Source organism: Xyrauchen texanus, chromosome 4 (genome assembly GCF_025860055.1).
Source record: "Xyrauchen texanus isolate HMW12.3.18 chromosome 4, RBS_HiC_50CHRs, whole genome shotgun sequence".
NCBI lineage: Eukaryota > Metazoa > Chordata > Actinopteri > Cypriniformes > Catostomidae > Xyrauchen > Xyrauchen texanus.
In genome coordinates, this window is record NC_068279.1 from 40,913,486 (window position 1) to 40,932,767 (window position 19,282).

A 19,282-nucleotide genomic window follows, 5' to 3' on the forward strand; every position below is an offset into this window, starting at 1 on the left:
ACCAAAATACTGTACAGCGTTCCTCCTCCTCACTTGCAAACAGTGCTGCTCTTCCGGCTGTGACGCACGTGCCTCAGTCTTACGTGTTTCAAATGTCAATGCAATTACATCAAGCTTGCATACCGCTGCAGAATGGAAGCATGATTTAAAGTACTTAAATATAGATCTTTTTCAAACCAAAAGTGAGCATGTTATGAGCTTTAGAAGACATTCATTTAACAGCTGGAGTCAGATCAATGACTGTCTGTGATTTTTGGAGATTCAAAAGAGAAATCTCCATTCACATTTTAAGGACCTACTGAGCTGAGATATTTTAAATTTTTTCTTCAAATGTGTTCTGGTGAAGAAAGTCATCCACACCTGGGATATCATGAGGGTGAGTCAATAATGAGAGAATTTCATTTTTTCATTTTCATTTTTGGGTGAACAATCCCTATAAAATCTCAATTAAGGAAAAACTTCAAACCTTGAAGGTTACAAATAATGTGCCAAAAAAGAAAATTAGGCACTGACACCTAAGGGGGTCATTTTCTATACTTTTGTAGCATTTAATTTTTTCCCCAATGGTCCTCTTAAAATGTTTGTCAAAGTTTGCATGTTAGCTGTACACAATCATTTTCCACCTCTCTTTACATCACAAAGTATAATAACATCTCTTTACAAGGAAGCACACCTCTCCTTTGGGTGTAGTCACAGCAGTCCTTCGTGGATCAATCTCTTCATTGATGCTGGACAGGAAGTTCTGGGATATTCTCAGAGCATCCTGCAGTAGTGGGAAGTCTGGATGATCTTTAGGGGTGTGCTTCAACAAGTCCTAAATCAACACAACAAATACAGATATAATTCCTGAGCTGTATAAAAAATGCATAAAGTTCTAAGTCGTCTATGTTTCACAAAACATAAAATCAAAACAAACTCAGTAAGGGCCTATTTACACATGGTCACTTCATGCATTTTTACTGATCGGATTGCTTTCCGATTGAATGAACACATTCAATTTAAACTTGGCCATATCAATGTGTCTCCACCAAACAGATATAAATCCTATCTTCAATTCCCACGCTATCTGCAAATAACAGGGAGTTCACTTCTGTGATTATGCTTATGCCGGGCAGAACAATTAAAAGATATGATTTATTATTTGATCACAACTGACTCTGAACAGTGCACGTGTGTTGCTGTTTGTTGATTGTGCACAGTTTCTCCCCCTCTGGGCTTCTCTTAGGTAAGATGCCTCATGCAATCATGCGTGTCAAATCAGATCTATCAATAGATGAATGATAATTTTGAGATTGGTCTATAGTTATTCACAATCAAAGGATCTAATGAGGGCTTCTTCAGAAGCAGTTGAACTATCGCAATCTTTAACTTCTCTAACAAGTTTTATGACTTTTGATAAAAGTTTTATCTGGATATGTCAGTCATGTGAACCAAGAGGAAAACCAGTTGTGACATGATGGTATTGGCATCCTAATTAATATAATGTTTAAGACAAATATTGAGAGTGTCTCTTTATAGCACAGGAGGATCATATTTGACATTTCATCAACAGAACTATTGTCTTCATAATTACAGCTTACACCAATAAAAGGTCAAAATGTCACCACAGACAATTTTATATGATCAAACATGTAAAAATAATCTTACAAGCATTGTAAGACTGTCTTTTTAATTAAGGGGCAATACTTTCCACTGGATTTGATTTTCACAGGCAATTTTTTTACCTTTATGAAGGCTTTTTATTTCTAACCATTTAAAATGTACTTTTACTCATCTGTTTACTTCAGTTTATTCAACTGATTAATAAAAATCCTCAAGATTGAGAATTTATTAACTCAAGCCCTAAAAATTCAATCAACATCAACTGATACTGTATGTCATTATACGTATAAATAGTACTATAATAGAAAATTAAGAACTGTATCAGATGTCACAAATAAAAAAAAACAGCCCAATCCATTATAAGGGCATTCTTTTTTTTTTTTTTATTTCCAAAAATGTTTAATTTCTGGGGTATTTCTGCCTTAAGCTCCCCTTAATTTATGTCCTTTACAAGGTAACAAATCAAAACTGTATTAGCACTCTAGCACTCAAATATGCAAAACAAAAAGCAGTTAATAAAATTGGACTCTTTATTAACCTTGAGGCTGATTAAACTGCAAGACTCTCTCAAATGTAAGCAGTAAATTGATTTAAGCTTATTAAAAACACTGCAAGCCCCGCCATGCTGAAGAAACTCAATGAAAAGCAGTCCTTGAGAGTCACAGCTCACTGCCTCTCTGATAAAAGCTGTGTCAGTGTTGTGTGTGTGTGTGTGTGTGTGTGTGTGTGACTCCAAGAAAATACATGGAGCCTGCGCTTTTTTTAGCCTTTGTAAAGGTGACCTTACTAATTAAAGCTATAGCTCTTATTCAGTGTCTGACAACTGTAAATGCAAACAATTGTGAATACAGCACAAAATAAAAAGATAGAGACTCACATGTAGGACCAGGGTGCTGCGGGTGACGCGGTCAATGGGCTTGTAGAGGAGAGCTGCAAAAAAAGGAATCGTAGAATTAATGATACAATGAGCTTACATTTGAGTTTATTTTATCATAACATACAGACCTATAAAGTGAGGAACACAAATTCACAAAGCATACACAAGCACACGCATGCCTATAGCTCTCACACACAAACACACACACACCCTAAAACTGAAAATCCTCTTTCCCAAACTCTATTACACAGCTGAGTAAGCAGAATCTCTGAGCACTTCACAAACACGAGACTATTAGTTCCCTCCCTCTATCTATACTCCTCTGAGAAGGACAGAGACAGAAGAGTTAGAGGCAGTTTCTCTGCATGCTTTTGTGTTACCACATAACACAATGTTGATTTCAACTGCTGTCATATAAAGCTAAATATAATTACTGTAGACTAACTCCTCGATCAAAGCCTAAATCCACTTCTAAAAACTAACTTGTTATATTTTCAGAAACAAATGAGATTTGCATTTTCTGAGGGAAAAAAAAAACAGTGCTTGCAAGGCAGCAAGTATATAGTCTTTAAGTTTAAAGAAAGTTTAGGTTTGGAGTCATGTGACGCTATGTGAGTGGAAGCAGCCTAGTGGCGAGCTCTGCTACACTTTGCTACATTTGTCCTTTCAATCAATTTTACACGGTGCAAAATGATTTCATTTTGATTGTTAAACTGCGATGGGAAAGTAGGATGTCGCAGAATTTGAAATCGTCTGCCTGTGGGGACATTAAATGCATTTACGGTCACGCGTGCCAGACGCCTCTCAAGAGCAAGATGGCGGGGGTCCGGTTAGGAATAACAGCGAGCCTCAGGATGTAGGTCAAGATATTGTGAACATTTATACAGTGCTAACGAAAATCTCGACCGACATGTAGGGCCTTGCGGAAAAACAGCTGTGACAAGGAGGAGGGTGGAGACTTTGTTTTACGTCCGTTGAGGAATATAGTCAAGTTATGCTGGGAGGATTACAACATTATGGCTTTTCCAGACTTTGCAACTGCTACACAAGCAAAGTGGAAGAGATTCAAAGAGTGTAAAAATGACTGCACCAACAGAAGGTGAGCTTCACACTGCTTTACCTGGCTAAGATAAGAATTGATGCCAAGGATGGACGTAAGACTTTCACATGCCTTAATTAAATCAGTGGAGTGAGTGGGTGTTTTTGCCCGTGCTGAATCCACAAATTTAACAAGCATTTACCACTAATTGCTCAACTGGGAACATTCTAATTTCAGATTGTGCTTTGGTGCGTTTAGAGATGTTGCCGCATATAGAGAGAAGAAAATCATATAGATGGCCTTCTATAGGACCCAGCATTTCAACAAATGTTAAAGACAGAAGTTAATGTTTATGTAGAAACCAATTGGTCCTCCGTGTCCTCTGTGGGCGTGGCATGGGAGGTGCTTAAGTCAGTGCTTATGGGGCAGAATACCTTACAATAAGCCTCATTCATTAAAAAGATCAAAGCACAGGAATGAATGGAATTGGAAAAGAGTTTTAAAAGTGCTGATATTATACAATATATATACAATATTATTTTGTCACAAAAGGCAGAGCTTTGCTTATTCAGGGCAAGACAGACATTCTTTGAGTCAGGAGACAAGGCAGGGAAACCTCTTGGCAGACACATACAACAGAGAGTTTTTTCTGTTCTGGCTTGCCCATTTCTTATTTTAAACAATTTGATAAAATAAAAGTTTTTTATTTGGAATGGTAATCAACCTCAGTTACATTTCATTACGTTGCATAGACCATTTGACAAAGGAGGTTTAAGCCTCCCCCAAATTTTGCTTCATTACTAGGCCCATTGGTCTCTTCCACCGGAGTGAGTCCAACCCAACATTGAAGTGGTCCTTGCATCAATTTCACTATTGCAAAGACTTTCTATCAAACTGCATAGAGAAGTAAAAATACATCCAATTATTTCAACATTCAGCATGGTCAAAGGTTTGCCGCATGTTCAATTTTGATACTTGCCAAAATGTTTCATCAAGTATATGGCTGAACTCCATATTATGAATTAACAAGTCCCCTTTTTGCTGGAAAAAATGGATGGAGAGGTGTGTTGCTACACATGGTGACCTTTATGAAAACGGAGCTTTGAAATCATTTGAAAATTGAACAGCAATTTGGGATTTCTAGGTCTCAATTTTTCAGGTATTTATAGTTGCGCCATTTACTTTGCACTATTTTTGGTAGTAGTACACATCCCCCTAAAGCTGAAGACACTATGGTGCTCACAGCATCAGTGTATTATTCCTTGATGATTCAGATGGGGCCTTAACAGCTCTTAAGAGGTTATGGGAAAGAGATTTTATCTTGGTATTGGAGGATGGGCAGTGGGAAAGAATCTTATAAAATGTACATATGTAATTCTCATAAAGATTCAAATAATGTCTCAGCAATATTCATTGAATCGCATTTTAAAGTCAATGCAGTAATTATAATAAAACATTTAGAGTAATAGAAATTGGGATATTAAATGGGAAATTAATTGTTCACATTGAGTGTGATTGAATGATTATGAGATAATTGATTCTGATTGTTAACAGGTGTACACAAGGAGGTGTGTTTAATGAAGTGTTGCCTATTGATGTGTGATCTCTCTGATGGAAATGTTGCTGTTGTTGTTTTTTAAATAATAAAAGGGAAGAGGATTTTCCTAGTTTTAATTTCAAACAGTATTGGAATCAACCCTTATCATGACACCATTTTTGTAGTGTCATGAATCACTTTAAACTTTTAGGATCTCACCAACAGAAGTTTTTAACAGATTGTTCATTTAAATTTGTAATTTTGTAAACACACATACAACTGTGTCATGTTTTACATCCTGTTGGGGACCTCCCTCGAACTCTATTCATATAATATGAACTTGAGATAGTTATAATTACAACAACCTACACCAACCAACACACTTTTTGGCATTTGTACATATGAAATAAGCAGCCTGATCTTATGAAATTTATGCAATCGTGTCTACATTTTTGCAAAACAAAATTACGTGCTTCCTTACATGTTTGGCTGCAGTTTCCCAGTGAAATGTCCAGTGGGTGGCGCCAAAACTGAGCAAAATGATGATGTAATCAGACAAGGTTTTTAAAGTGAATATTAACGTTTTAATGAGTAAAACGTACCTCGGAAACCTAAAACATTAGCCTAAACCTAAACAATAGTGTCCTAAAAGATAAATGAGATATAAACTTAACAGTGTCTTTAAAGCAAATTCTACATGAAAAGCACATTTTATGAAGCAATCACGTAATTTTGTGTTGTTTCTATGACTCTTTTATCTCACATGTTAGCTTGCAATTTTGGAGCGGGCTTGAGCTGAGCTTCAGGTGAGCTTTAAAATGTATTGTTTTCCGAATGATGTGTTGGAGTAAAAGTGTGTGAGTAATACACCAAAAAATAAGCGTTTATAAAGTCATAACCTGCCAATGTGCCTGTGATTTGTGTGACAGTGAATAAAAGGTACAGTAGTTATTCCGTCAGGGGCTGGAAGACTGCCTACGATCCGCCCGGGGAGGCGCGGCTGTCATATTTGAATTATTTTTGTTTCCCCTCCATGGTTCTCGCCTCCTCCTTTCTCTTATATTCCCTTTACAAGAATAAAAATAACAAAAGGCCTGCTTGCTTTGACAAAGTAAGTTTTCTACTGAGGTAAACATTTCTTCACCAAAGTATTTCCTCCTATGTAGCCCTGTACATCTCTAAATGTACAGGGCTACATAGGAGGAAAACTAGCCTATCAACAGCCTCAGACTTCAGGGATGCCCTCTGGCAGGTTACAATGTTACCACTGGAACTTAAAACCCTTTCGAAAGAGGAACTGGTGGCTGAGTGTCTCAGTGCTGGAAAGACAATTTCATGTTCCATCCACCATTTGAGAGGATCTGCATCACTCTCTACACTAACTGACTGCAAGTAGTTTGACATTTTATTTTCAATTGCCTCCCTCTGTGTCAGTGTGGTGCTGGTTGCTGTGCTCTGCTTGAAGAAGCTTGCCAGTGACGACGACTTCTAAGCTGTTGGTGGCACTGCTGCTTCTTGGTCTGCAGGCTCGGGCACCGTGGGCACAGCTGGGTCAAGCTGACAGTTGCCCTGATCAGCCAGTAGAGACTCCCCTCTAAGACAGCTTTGTGTTTCAATGCATCAATCTTTTCACTCTGGATGTATTTGGCCCTGAACCGTGGATCCACAAGTGAGGCCATGTCCAACAGGTTACTAGTGGCTGGGTCAGCATACTTGGCATTGAGGTGATCCACAGTGCAGGTTGCTCTCTTCATGTGCCAGGAGACTTGTATACTCCTCACCTGACAGAGCATCAGTGAAGTCATGAAGAGGCATCAATCTATATCAACATAAACGGTATAGTCTCATCCTATATACCTTAAAAAGTAGATATAAACCCAGTCCTACCTTAAAACACTATTGAGGATGTCAAACATCTCAAACAGCTAGAAAGCCCAACTTTTTATCTCATACTGACTAGGAAAACAACAACAACAACAACACTATGTCATGTGCAAACTAAAGGTTTGACAGGATACTTGTTAAGTTCCAAAAAATAGAAAAAAATTCTATTTCTAAAGTATTTAACACACTGACTGGATTATCCAAAAATATACAGTACAATATGGTTATTTAATATATGAACCAATTTCTATTGATTTTCCAGAAAACGTTCCCTATATTGTGATATACAGTATATTGTTATCATGATATAAAGTTACTCAAGTAGTGATGTAAGATTTTGGTCATATTGCCCATCCCTATCTTCAGCATTTCCAGTAAGAGCTAGGCCACAGCACAGACATCTCTAACACCTTTGGTCTACCTGATTCAGAAACTTCTGCTAATCAAGACCACTGCTCCCCTCAGTCAATCTGTGAGTACTGTTACACGGTTTTGAGAAGCATACTGACATACACACTCTCCTGTGAGCAGTATTCAGGAAACACGTGGCTTCTAATATCTTTGACAGCACTAGATGGAGAATTCTCCACTCTCCTCCTCTGCAATCATGTCTTTATCACAGACACAGTTATATGAAGGGGTCCTGTGGTGGTCCTGCTCTCTTTCCCTCTAATGGACATTGATTCCCAGCAGCCCCCTCTCATTCAGACACACTACACAATCTAATCAAAGAACCACATCATAACACAACAGAGCACTCTGACAGCACATATTTCCTGTGAGTCTCTGCAGCGGTGATGGATGATACGAGGAAAAGAGAGAGTTTAAGAGGAAGAGAGAAAAGTGTGGTGTACAAGTAGGTTTATAAGCGAACACTACTGTTTTACAACAGAAATCAATCTCGTCTCTCTCATATACACTAGAGCATTGTCCCAAGTGGTTTTACGTCAAGACACGGATTTTACATTGAAGTGGGGACCCAACACAATATCAGACTTGTTTATCGTACAAAAAAAATAAATAAAAACGATGTGCTTAAAATCCAACATGACTTTTATTAATATTACAATGAGCTACACAGGCTGAATAAGAAAATTCAACTAACTATTTTGTAAATGCATAAGTAACAGCAGAAATATGATTTCCCACCTCTTATGTGGTAATTGTTTTATTTTTCCAATTAGTAAGGCTGCAACTAATGATTTTTTTGATAATCGATTAATCTAACGATTATTAGAACGAGTATTCAACTATTCTGCGATTATTGCAACTATTAATCATTAGCTCTTAACGGATTATTCAGCTTGTGCCCCAACTTAAAAGGTTGTATTAAACATACTTAATAACAATAGAGGAAAAAAAAATGTCTAAATGACACAAAAACAAACAAATATAATAAAAAAAAACTCTCTCTTATTAATAAAGCTGCTTATTGCCAAATTTCTTCACGAGAAGAAATGCACAGTGACATATATTGTGATTCAATAAGTCGCAAGCCATCACGTTCTAATCTAGCTGCATTAAGCGTGCACGCTCGAGGGACGAGTGTCCCCGCACCAGAGTGTGCCTCAGCCGGATGCAGTTTCAGTCTCTCCCCCTTCAGATCAGGACATTCGTGCAACTCATAGAAGAGGCGCTGACTGCACAGAGAAATGCCAGTTTCGAAGTTTGTAGTTATTTACATAATCTGCTTCCGTATTATTTGAACTTTATTAAAGCTATAACACATTAAATATAACTGCATTTAACACCGGGGTGTTTCCTTTAAAGAGCTCCGACACCGAACGAGAGTGTTTCTGTATTTAATTATTTGGTATTTTTGTATAATTCCCTTGTACTTTGCGATCTATATAAGATGAAGCTGTTTGGAAAGTTTAGAGTGCACCTGGACTGTGAGCTGTGTAATTCTTCCTCTCCTCAGTCTTGCGTGGACTGTAGTGATGCTCTCGTGCATCATCATTAGAGTTTAATGTGATCTCATGTTACATAAAATGAGATCAAACGAGTATTCGACAATTAACATTTTTATCGACAATTTTTTATGTTGATAACGCCGACTAATCATTTCAGCCCTACCAATTAGTTTACAGTATTACCAAGAAATAAAATGCCAAAATACAGTAAAGTTGATAAGACGCACAGCCTTTGATGCAACAACAAAAAGATAGGAAGAATTTTCTCCTCCTTTTCAAAAATTTTTGCTATACTAACTATGCACAGATATCTGGTTAGCTGTCACAACCCACATATTCATGTATATTTTTGCAGGGCCTCATTAGGAGCTTTTTCTATTAAGCATTTAGTATTTATAGTTGTTCATTTTTTTGTTTATTTTTTGAGTTTTTAGCTAACAGCTGGCTTCATTTTGTTTAAAAGATTATATAAAATTATTTCTAAAAGGTTACGTTTCATAATTAAATATGTACAGAATGTACATGGACATCTCTCGATGAATTATGTTCTATTATATAGTCTTTTATATTTTGCAATTGCCTAGTCAGTGGATTTAATTATAGTTTTATCATATAAAATAAAAGTATGCATGTGTGCTAATGCTTGCTTTGGCCGTCAAAAACGAATACGCAAAATTGGCTCCATCAGCATCAACTGGCCCACGGCACCTCATGGAGCTTGACCGATCAGAGCTGATTAGATATACAAGGGAACCAATCAGGAAAGTCACTATAGATGGTGAAAACCAAACACAATCTTGGAGCACATTCTTGGCACAGATGCTTGCATACTAATTTGGTTCCTATGTCCTTCACACACAGTCCTGGAATAAACGCCTCTAGATCAATAGATCTACTGATTTCCAATAGACCCACCCAGCTGGATTGCAGAAAAGAGTGGAGTTTAATATTTATAAGTGTATGGAAGAATATGAGGGAATTAGTGCAGCAGGTGATGGAGTGATTTCAGGAGGGTGTAGACGTCCATGCCCTGTGTGTGTGTGTGTACGCATATATTCGGCTAGTCCTCAAGGTCACTCTGGACAACATATAGGGATAAGTAATTAATCATCAAATTGGATCACTCTCCTCAATGTCAAGATCAGGCTATAACAAAAGACAAGTTCACAGACACGGTCAAATAAATACATAAAAACAAAAGTGTTTTAACTTTTCCAAAGACTTGTGATTAGGGCTGTGCTATGTCAAACATCACTAAAAGACTGCAGTGCAGTTAAATTAAAAGCTGCACTAATGTAAGCATCCAAACAGTGGACTAAAAGATAAAGTTACAAGGAATGTTCTGAGTTCAGTACAAGTTAAGTTTTTGTTTAAGCAATTAATTCTTCTTTTTAAAAATACTGCATACATAAACATTGCCTTTCTTGTATTCCTGCGTGTATCATGCAGAGGTTGCTAAGAGTTTATTGACTTTACATGGTCATGACAGGAGTTGAACAATGTGCGATGCATGGCTTGCCCCACATACTTCCATTTTAAGTGCATTTTGTTTTACAAAGTGAGAGGTGTGGTTGAAATAATTTTAGGTGGTAATCAACTGCACGTCACAGGTGCTAAAAGCAATTTCTAACTGAATTAAACCACCACCATCCCTTCAACCACATGCCCTCTCTCCAAATACCCCACACTGCCAAAGAGTAAAACTTTATATCATTTTAGTGCGCAACAGTTTGGTTCCGGAGGTAAATATTTTCTCCATAGATAAACTGATCTTTACTGATAAACAGACCAATGGTGACCTCCAAAGTTGTTAATTGATGGTATGCTTCTGTTGAAGCCATCAGCCAGTGTTAAAAATTGTGTTTAAATGCAGAATTCCTGGTTAAGAACTACAGAAATGTGCAGCTTGTATAATTGTTAAAGCACTTATATTAATGTCTCTGTACAAAAAAAATCATTATTTGAGCTGTATGTTCTCTAATTGGCCTGTTTAGTAGTGAAAATATTGAATTGTGAAAAAGCACAGCAAAAAGAGCAGCAACCGCCCACTTCCATGATGCACTGCAATCGAGTCAGCCTCCCTACACATTCAAACAACCGGTACTCATAAATATTGTATGTGAAAATTTTGGAGGGAAATGTAAATATACTGTTCTTTGCTTATAATAAAAACCTTTAAATCAATAGTTTTATTTTGTTCAATTGTTTTTACTTCGAATAGGTCATTTTCAATTCTTCATGGGATTGTAGTTCTTTTTCTCATTAAAGACAGTAAGTACACATTCTTGTACCTTTGTCAGCAAACACTTCTCTGCTTCAAATCAAAGTTCATAATGTAATGTCACCTCAGAGCTGGTTGGTTTAGTTCATATATATTTATATTTATATTTATGCATTTGACAGACGCTTTTATCCAAAGCAACTTACAGAGCCCTTATTACAGGGACAATCCCCCTGGAGCAACCTGGAATTAAGTGCCTTGCTCAAGGACACAATGGTGGTGGCTGTGGGGTTTGAACCAGTGTCCTTCTGATTACCAGATAACCAGTTATGTGCTTAGATCACTACACCACCACCACTCCGTTCAAGGATTGGAACTGTTTTATGAAATCCCCTAGGAAAACATGAATGGGAAAAATACTTCTGAAAGAAAGACGGCTGAAAATGTGGGAAGGCACTGTTGCGCTCTGTTGACAAGAAGAGAGTGTTTCTTATTGGCTACATTTTCTGATTGACTAGAAAAGGGCAGGCCATTGCCCTGACTTTTTATTTTGTTGTACAGAGTCAAGGATTGTCACAGAGACAGATGTCATTTCTCAGGACACCTATAGTGATATCTGTCAAGTAATACAGATATTTAATAAGTGGTATTCCAAAAAAAGAAGTGGCTTACAGTGCTGGTAAAATGTATTAAACCTGGAACATTCCTTTAAGCGTAAAACAGAAAGGAGGGCCTCTCTTTAATAGGCGGTTGAGGAGAGTCCCCTGTTCTCTGTGTAAACTGTAGTAAACACTAGTTTTCTAGTCTTTTTATACTGTATTTTTCTTCTCCCTCTCCAACCCCCAATGCCCCAACCTTATGTACTTCAAAGTGTACCTTTGTCTGTCTATCATTTATTACTGTGGTGACTGCAGAGGTGCATTATGGGGAAAAATGCTTAAGTCACATTGGGGTGAAATGAGGAACTTCAAAGAAGTAAATGCATCCAGAGACATTAACATGCATGATTGTATGTCCATAAAGCAGTAGGCAAACACTTTGAATGTCAGATGACAGCCTACTATCATTTAAAGGACACAGGCGCACTTCTGAATCATAATAACACCTACATAGGCTACTAGAGTTTACTGTGTCAGAAAATTCAGTGAATCCATTGATTTCAGTGGAAGGGTGTTGCGTTGCAAGTATGTAGCAGAAAAACCCAAGGGGTTCAACATGCGAACAAAACTTTAGACGAATGTGATTTTTTCTGCAACACACTCTGACACAGACATGTCAATCAACCAATAAGAATTTCAGAGAGGCAAGTCCAGTTTTGCTTTCTGAAATCAGATCTGTGTGTTTGTGTTGTTTGGACGCAGGCAAAACAATGGATTATTTTCTAAGTCATATAAAAAAATGGGCTAATTTGGAAGAAAACTACTTGGGTAAGCATCGATGTGCATTTCATTTTGGTGTATTTATTTAGCAGACGCCCTTAAAGGGACAAAGTGCACTTTAACTTTACGTACGTGAGCAGTTAGCATAGCTTAGTTTAGTCAAAGGGTGTTTCTCAATTCTAAGAATGCAGAGAACGGACTTGTGTTCTTATGAAGACCAGTCTTGACAAGCTAATTTAGAGGAACGAACTCGGAAGGACAGGAGGATGTAGAACGCATCTTTTGCGAGCTTTGAGATGTGCTGAGACATTCCTGTTGCGCAATTAACCGTCACACATTTGTGACGCACATTTGAATCCAGTGAGAGAAGCCGTGACAGCATTAACATCATCACACAAGTGAGGTTTTGTAGGACTAGTGACATGTTAAAAGAATAAAGTTTGTAGTTAAAATTATGCACAAAAAAACAACAAATGTTGACGGAGGATAACGACTCACAAGCATTTTGCGAGATTACAGCAGGAAACTCTTGAAGATAAAACAAAACAAAATGGTAAATGTCCATTTTGGATGATTTCAATGTCTTGATTTCAAGGACACATCCAGGTAATTTCCTGCATTCTAGGTACTTATGTTCTTGAGGATTGGAATCAAACTTCTGCGGTGGATGATGACGTAGAACGAGTCCAAGAAAACTTAAGAACACAAAAGAACGCACATTGAGAAACAGCAAAAGTCTCTGGTTTAGTTAAGTGACTCACTTCTGTACTACTGTACCTACAACAAATAAAACACTATATTTTTCATGTTTAATATATTAATTGTTGAAAGTGGTGTGTTTTGAGCCCTTGAAGCTGCACTGAAACTAACTTTGAAGAGGAACACGTCGATGAGGAGGAGGATGATGAAGATGACAATGGTGCGTATCAGATAACCCCCATCAGGTTTGATTATATTTATATATTTTTATTTCTGCCGTCTCTACCACAGTCATTCTTCTTATTTCATCAAGGCTTTTGTATATTGTTTTTAAAATAACCTCAAATTCTCGAAAAAAGTAGCATCCAGTCAAATTAACATATTGGCAAGTTGTAAATGTATATGTAAATGTAACTTAGAGGCAGAAAATGTCAGCATGATTTTATCATGTTAATACCATGTTTTTGTTTTAGGAAGTATAATATGGAATAACGGGGGGAATCTAAACAGAAGCTCATTAGAAAACGACTCACCCTCATCTCATCCTATTTGTGTATGACTTTATTTCATTTGCAGAACACACACAAATATTTTTAGAAGAATATTTCAGCTTTATAGGTCAATTCAATACAAGTGAATGGTGGCCAGACATTTCAAGTTACAAAAAGCACATTAAAGGAGCATAAAGTTATCCATGCTACAGCAGTGGTTAAATCCATGTCTTCTGAAGTGATTCAGAACCAAACAAACCAAATTGTAACTCATTTTCACTGTATATCTTGCATTGCAATCTCTATGCATGATCATGTCTTCAAGCTTGCTTTCACTTATGCATGTGCAGAGCCCTAGGTGGCGCTATAGGAAGTTTAATCAAGCTTGAAAGTCTGATCGCCAAGGAGACTGCTAATGTCAAGATTTATAGTCGAAAAAGGTCTATTTTGGTCTATTCTCACCCAAAACCAATTGGATCCATTCAGAAGACGTTGATGAAACCACTGGAGTTTATGTGCTTTTTGGAACTTCAAAAGGTCTGGCCACCATTCATACTGCATTCATACTCCAGGATTAACCTGGATTTAACTCCATGTTGCTCCGGGGGTTTTGTCCCTGTAATAAGGGCTGTGTAATTCGCTTTGGATAAAAGCGTCTGCCAAATGCATAAATGTAAATGTAAATGATCATATTTATGGGATGAGTGTAAATGAACACCACAGTCCCAATGTTCCAAAAATTGGAACATTGAAGGAAGGTCATATTAGTGAAAAGAACAGAGACATGTGGGGGTGGGCTCTTTTCATTTGGGCCAATAAGCAACCACCCAGAATACCCTGGCAACTGCATAGCAATGTGCTGAAACACAGTTAAAACAACTTAGCAATAGCATAGTAACAACCTGGCAACCACATACTGTAGCAATGCGCCACAACGCACAGCAGAGATCACCTTGACAACTGCATAGCATGCCCTAGCAACCATCCAGAAAACCTAGTGACCACATACTGTAGCATAAATGTGCTACAAAGCAAATATGACACTTTAGCAACCACTAGAAAACTAGATTTGCTTAGGCAAAGACCATTCACATTTCATATAATAATCAAAATTAATATTTATGGTCATATTCATGAACAAATATCAAAATAAATATTGTTGGACATTTTCATGAGTGCTGATAATTATTCATACACATCATACCTTGTTTAAATGTAAAATGTAAATGCATGTGATTGACTTTTATATGAACAGGTCTCGTGGAAAGCAGGACTTATAAAATGACTTAGTCAAATCTAGAAACACTTTAGCAGTTTATTGTCTCCCCCAGTGGAGCCAGACGACAGAACATGTAATCTGGCATGCGCTTCGCTTGTGATTTAGATTTAGATTCGTGATTCGCCAAACAAATCATTCAGCGCACTTTTTTTATCTTTTTGTTCTGTTCAAAGTTATCAAATTTAAAAGATTCAACTCAAATGATTCTTTCAACAAATCACACATCACTATCGCCAATCGGCATGCATTTTTGCATGTACAGCTGTTATTTTTTGCGGTGTTTAGTTGCAAAAGTAACAAAAGGGTCTGGAGAAATTTATTGGAGTAAAAGTATCAATTTTCTCTTCAAAATATAGTAAACTGAAAGTAAAATTCTAAAGAAATATTTATACTCAAGTAAAGTACAAATATTGAAAAACTGTACTTAAGTACTGTAACTAAGCAGGGCTCCAGATGAACTTTTTGCCTTGGTTGCACTGGTGCGCCTAACTTTTTTATTTAGGTGCACCAGCACAAAATTTAGGTGCACCCAAATTTTTCCTCGGTTTGCGTCGCCTTTAACGGCACAATTTCAAGGTCACCTTTTTATCACGCTCCATATACATTCATATATTATGTAAATGATTTTAAACAAGAATAAGGTGTAGGTAAATATTTTTTTTATTTGAAGCACAATTATGCTGCATATAAAAATAAAAATCTTTTTTAAAAAATAAAAAAAAAATGTTTAAAGTGCTTCACTGAGCTTCCAAACTAAAAAAATTTAAGCAAAATAAAACATTTCAACACTTCCCTTTGCGATGTTATAGGCGACGTTGAATTTAATTATCATCTCTGATTGTTCTGAGGACCTGATAGTAAATGCAGTGCATTATGTTCTCTTTCTTATTAAACCTTAACCAGGGAAACTGGTCTAACCAGTCTTTACGAAATATATATGTTTTTCCCTTTTTATTTTGAGTCTCTATCTCGGGCCCGGTAACGTTAGGCTCTACCTCCGTCTCTGAGTCGGATGCCATCTCCGACGAAGGACCAGGACTTGGCATCTTACCAGGGACTGGGGAGACTGGCTGAAGTAGCTCCGTGTCTGGGCTGTTGTCGGAGCATTGACCGGGTAGAGTGTAGGGAGGAACAGGCCTACTTTTCTTACAGAAAAAACTCTCTATGGGTCTATTTCTTTTCATTATTTGACTTCTACGTTTTTTTTTTTGTTTGTTTTTTTTTTTTTTTTTTTTTTGCTGATGCTGATTGCCGTAACTGATTCTCTTTTGCTCCGGTCGCAATTTCAATCACACAGCACGGAGCCTACATGAATATCTGGACCACAGCCAATCAGAGGCAAAGACCCGCCCCATCTCTGTCTCTGATTGGTTTAGACCACAATATGATCCAACCATGAGTGAGTTCTGTCTAGGAGAACAAACGCTTAGTTCGCGGGAAAAAAATAAAAAGTTCGCCGAGAAGCAGCAGATGCGTGCGAGGACGTTAGGTGCACCGGTGCGACCAAGGAAAAAAATTAGTCGCCCCTTACAAATTTTGGTCGCACTCTAGAGCCCTGCTAAGTATTTGTATTTCATTACTATAGACCTCTGCTTATGGTGGATACAGTCACTTATTGTTAAATCATTGGACTTTAAATTGTGAATAGTCTGTAAGACAACATCGAGGTGTTGGCAACACATGAAAAATGGGCCTTCCTTTAAATATATTTGATTTCAATAAGTCTGCATTAAGTTAGACCATGTTGCTATTTATTAATCATTTCTTGTACTTTATTATTTACTCTTTACAGCTACTGTAAAGAGAAACTCCCAAACCAAGAATTCATGGGATGAAGATGTGGAAAGACATGTTGCACAGGGATCATGAAAAGCCTATGATAGAGGTGGTGGAAGGAGAAAATGAGCAAAGGCCAGCGTTGAGTAATTTACTTAAAATTATTCACGATCAGTTTATTTCAAGCAAAAGGTTTAAATTATTTAAATATGTTTACGTTTGCTCAGTATTAAATGAGGTCAATTAATGCCAAAGACAAGCTGATTTGCCTTTTACCAAACTGTATTGTTTGAAACATATTAATTTTGTTTAGACCTGCTAAATTTTTTAAGTTCATTCTCCTGATTTAAGTTTAATTAAATACTTAAAATATATTCTGAAGTCATAATATGTACTTGTATATGGGCCTTTTTTTCATGCACATGTAAACACTTATTTGTTTGTAAAATGCTGTAAATAAATGTTCTTCATGCATTCAAGTTTTTGTACTTGTATTATAATGAGATGATTATATAGATTTGTAAAAAAATATATATTATTCATGTCTTATAAACTATAATTAAAATGTAAGAGAAATTTTAGTCTAATGTTATTTTTTTTTTAAATGTAACATTAATTAACCGTACATATTTACATAACTCGGGCCATCTCTGTGGTGCTGCCACTTATATTTTTGGGCTGAATCCATCTTAACTCAGCAGCATTAGCGTGTCACCGGCTGCCACATCTGGGCCGATTGATTTGGGCCAGAATCGGGAGTAAGTAAGAATACAGGAGACAGAGGCGGGCCAAAGCGATAGGCTGCAGCAGGTGAGATTCAAATGGAACGGTGTATTTTGCTACATGGAAGGGCTCATAGCAAATTCACAAAATGTTAACCTTTACCTTGGATTATTTTACATGGTGTTTTATAGAAGTTTAAAAAACGCTGAAATCTTTATACCGGCGCGGGCACGTGCAAGTCCTGAAAAATAACAGATGACTGATCAAATTTGGTGGCTAATGTTAGCCCTGCAGCAAAATATTTGACTACATATTTGAAATATAGCTTATCCTAATGTCTCCTGTTAATTGTTTAACAAAATTGAGTTAATAAGATTGTCTAATTGTCAATACAGTTAATTATTTTGATTAACTTAAATTCAGTTCAAATAATTATTTTATGTGGCTTTAGTCTATAGTTTAAGAATTTGTGACAGATTTTATACGAATTACACCGTCGCCTGAATTTCTACATTAAAATTCAAAACTCTGTTTTATCAACAAATCACACTCTGGCTATAAATAATACATGATTTTAACAAAAGAATGAATGTAAGTGCTTTAATACAATTATAAGCATCAGATTCCTGCCCCCATTTTATTACCCTGATTTTTGCTTTATTTTGTAAGAAAATGAGGTACAATCAACATAGTCACAAATGCTGTCGATATTTTCAAATGTTCCCTGACATTTGTTCACTGTAAGATATTGTCTCTGACATTTAAACCTATTTAGTGCTAAGTTTAACAGCATCTAAGTGAACAGATGTTTCATACCATTGTGTATTTTAGCATGGCTGAAAACTGTATAAAAGGATAAGCATCCAAGACCAGAAATTTCTGTTTTTGAATAGCCTTTGTTCATACAAGTTCAGTCTTACAGCTGCAAAAGAAATATCCGAGCGCATGCACAACATCAGACACCGTTACTACTATCACACATCACAAGTGCATTCAAATAAGCAAAACCTATATCAGACTGCTCTCCAGCCAGACTAAGCTCTCAAACTCTTTAATCTTCAAATCAGAAGATTCTCTTTCCAAACCTAAAATCAACCTAGAACTGAGTCTCATCAGACTATCAAAGCATTAAACTGCTATATAGTTACCGTAGGTGCAGTTACAACACAGCCTTAGAACCATTAAAACCTCCATGACAAAGTTTCTCCCGTTCCTTCAGTCTTCTGTAACGGCTTCCTTCTCATTCTGCACCCCCTTTTATCCCTCCCTCAGCACACACACACACACACACATTGACAAGAGAAAGAGAGGGAGAGAGCACACACACACTTTGGATACCATCTCCCACACAAAACACTTAGAATGAGCAAGCTCTCTCTTCCTCTTGTGCGCGCACACACACACACACACACACACACACACACACACTTGAGTGGTGGATGCTGCATACACAAGTAGAAGATGCAGAGCTGAGCTCATTCTTAAAGAGAAACTGCCTTCTCTCTTGCTTATTCATTCATATCCATTCACTCTCTCAATGAACCATCCGTTTCCTTCATCAACGCATCACATTTTAAAGGATTTAGATTGACATTCCACACTAAATGTACAGCAGATATCATCTTACCTTCCATGGTGGCATTGGTGGTGCAGTCCTTGGATTCTTTAGGTCCTTTAACTTTCAGGTTCTGTCAAGAGAGAAGAGTGCTCACTTTAAATACACACTGCACAGATCCTGCTCAGAAATCTACATGTCCTACAGTGCATGCACACTAAGCTCACATCTGGCTTAGACAGCAGAATTTGACACTCGCTGTATAGAATAATAAAGAGAAATGTGTGTACATGTGAAAGGTTTTTGT

At 37.1% G+C, this 19,282-nt stretch overlaps 1 protein-coding gene and 1 long non-coding RNA gene across 7 annotated transcripts in view; one reads left to right on the forward strand and one right to left on the reverse strand.

The window, feature by feature from the left end:
* The window catches only part of LOC127643319 (active breakpoint cluster region-related protein-like), a 212,727-nt gene that overhangs the window by 84,731 nt on the left and 108,714 nt on the right, over positions 1 to 19,282 (reverse strand). For all 6 annotated transcript variants that reach the window (XM_052126007.1, XM_052126008.1, XM_052126012.1 and 3 more), the window contains 3 exons: positions 19,048 to 19,108; positions 2,480 to 2,532; positions 674 to 814 (listed from right to left, as the gene is read on the reverse strand). In XM_052126007.1, the coding sequence (XP_051981967.1) occupies positions 674 to 814; positions 2,480 to 2,532; positions 19,048 to 19,108 (255 nt within the window). The remainder of the gene's footprint in view (positions 1 to 673; positions 815 to 2,479; positions 2,533 to 19,047; positions 19,109 to 19,282) is intronic.
* Positions 12,862 to 17,099, forward strand: LOC127643322 (uncharacterized). The gene is made up of 4 exons (XR_007970481.1): positions 12,862 to 13,005; positions 13,078 to 13,371; positions 13,625 to 13,704; positions 16,714 to 17,099. It is a non-coding gene; the product is annotated as an uncharacterized LOC127643322 (long non-coding RNA).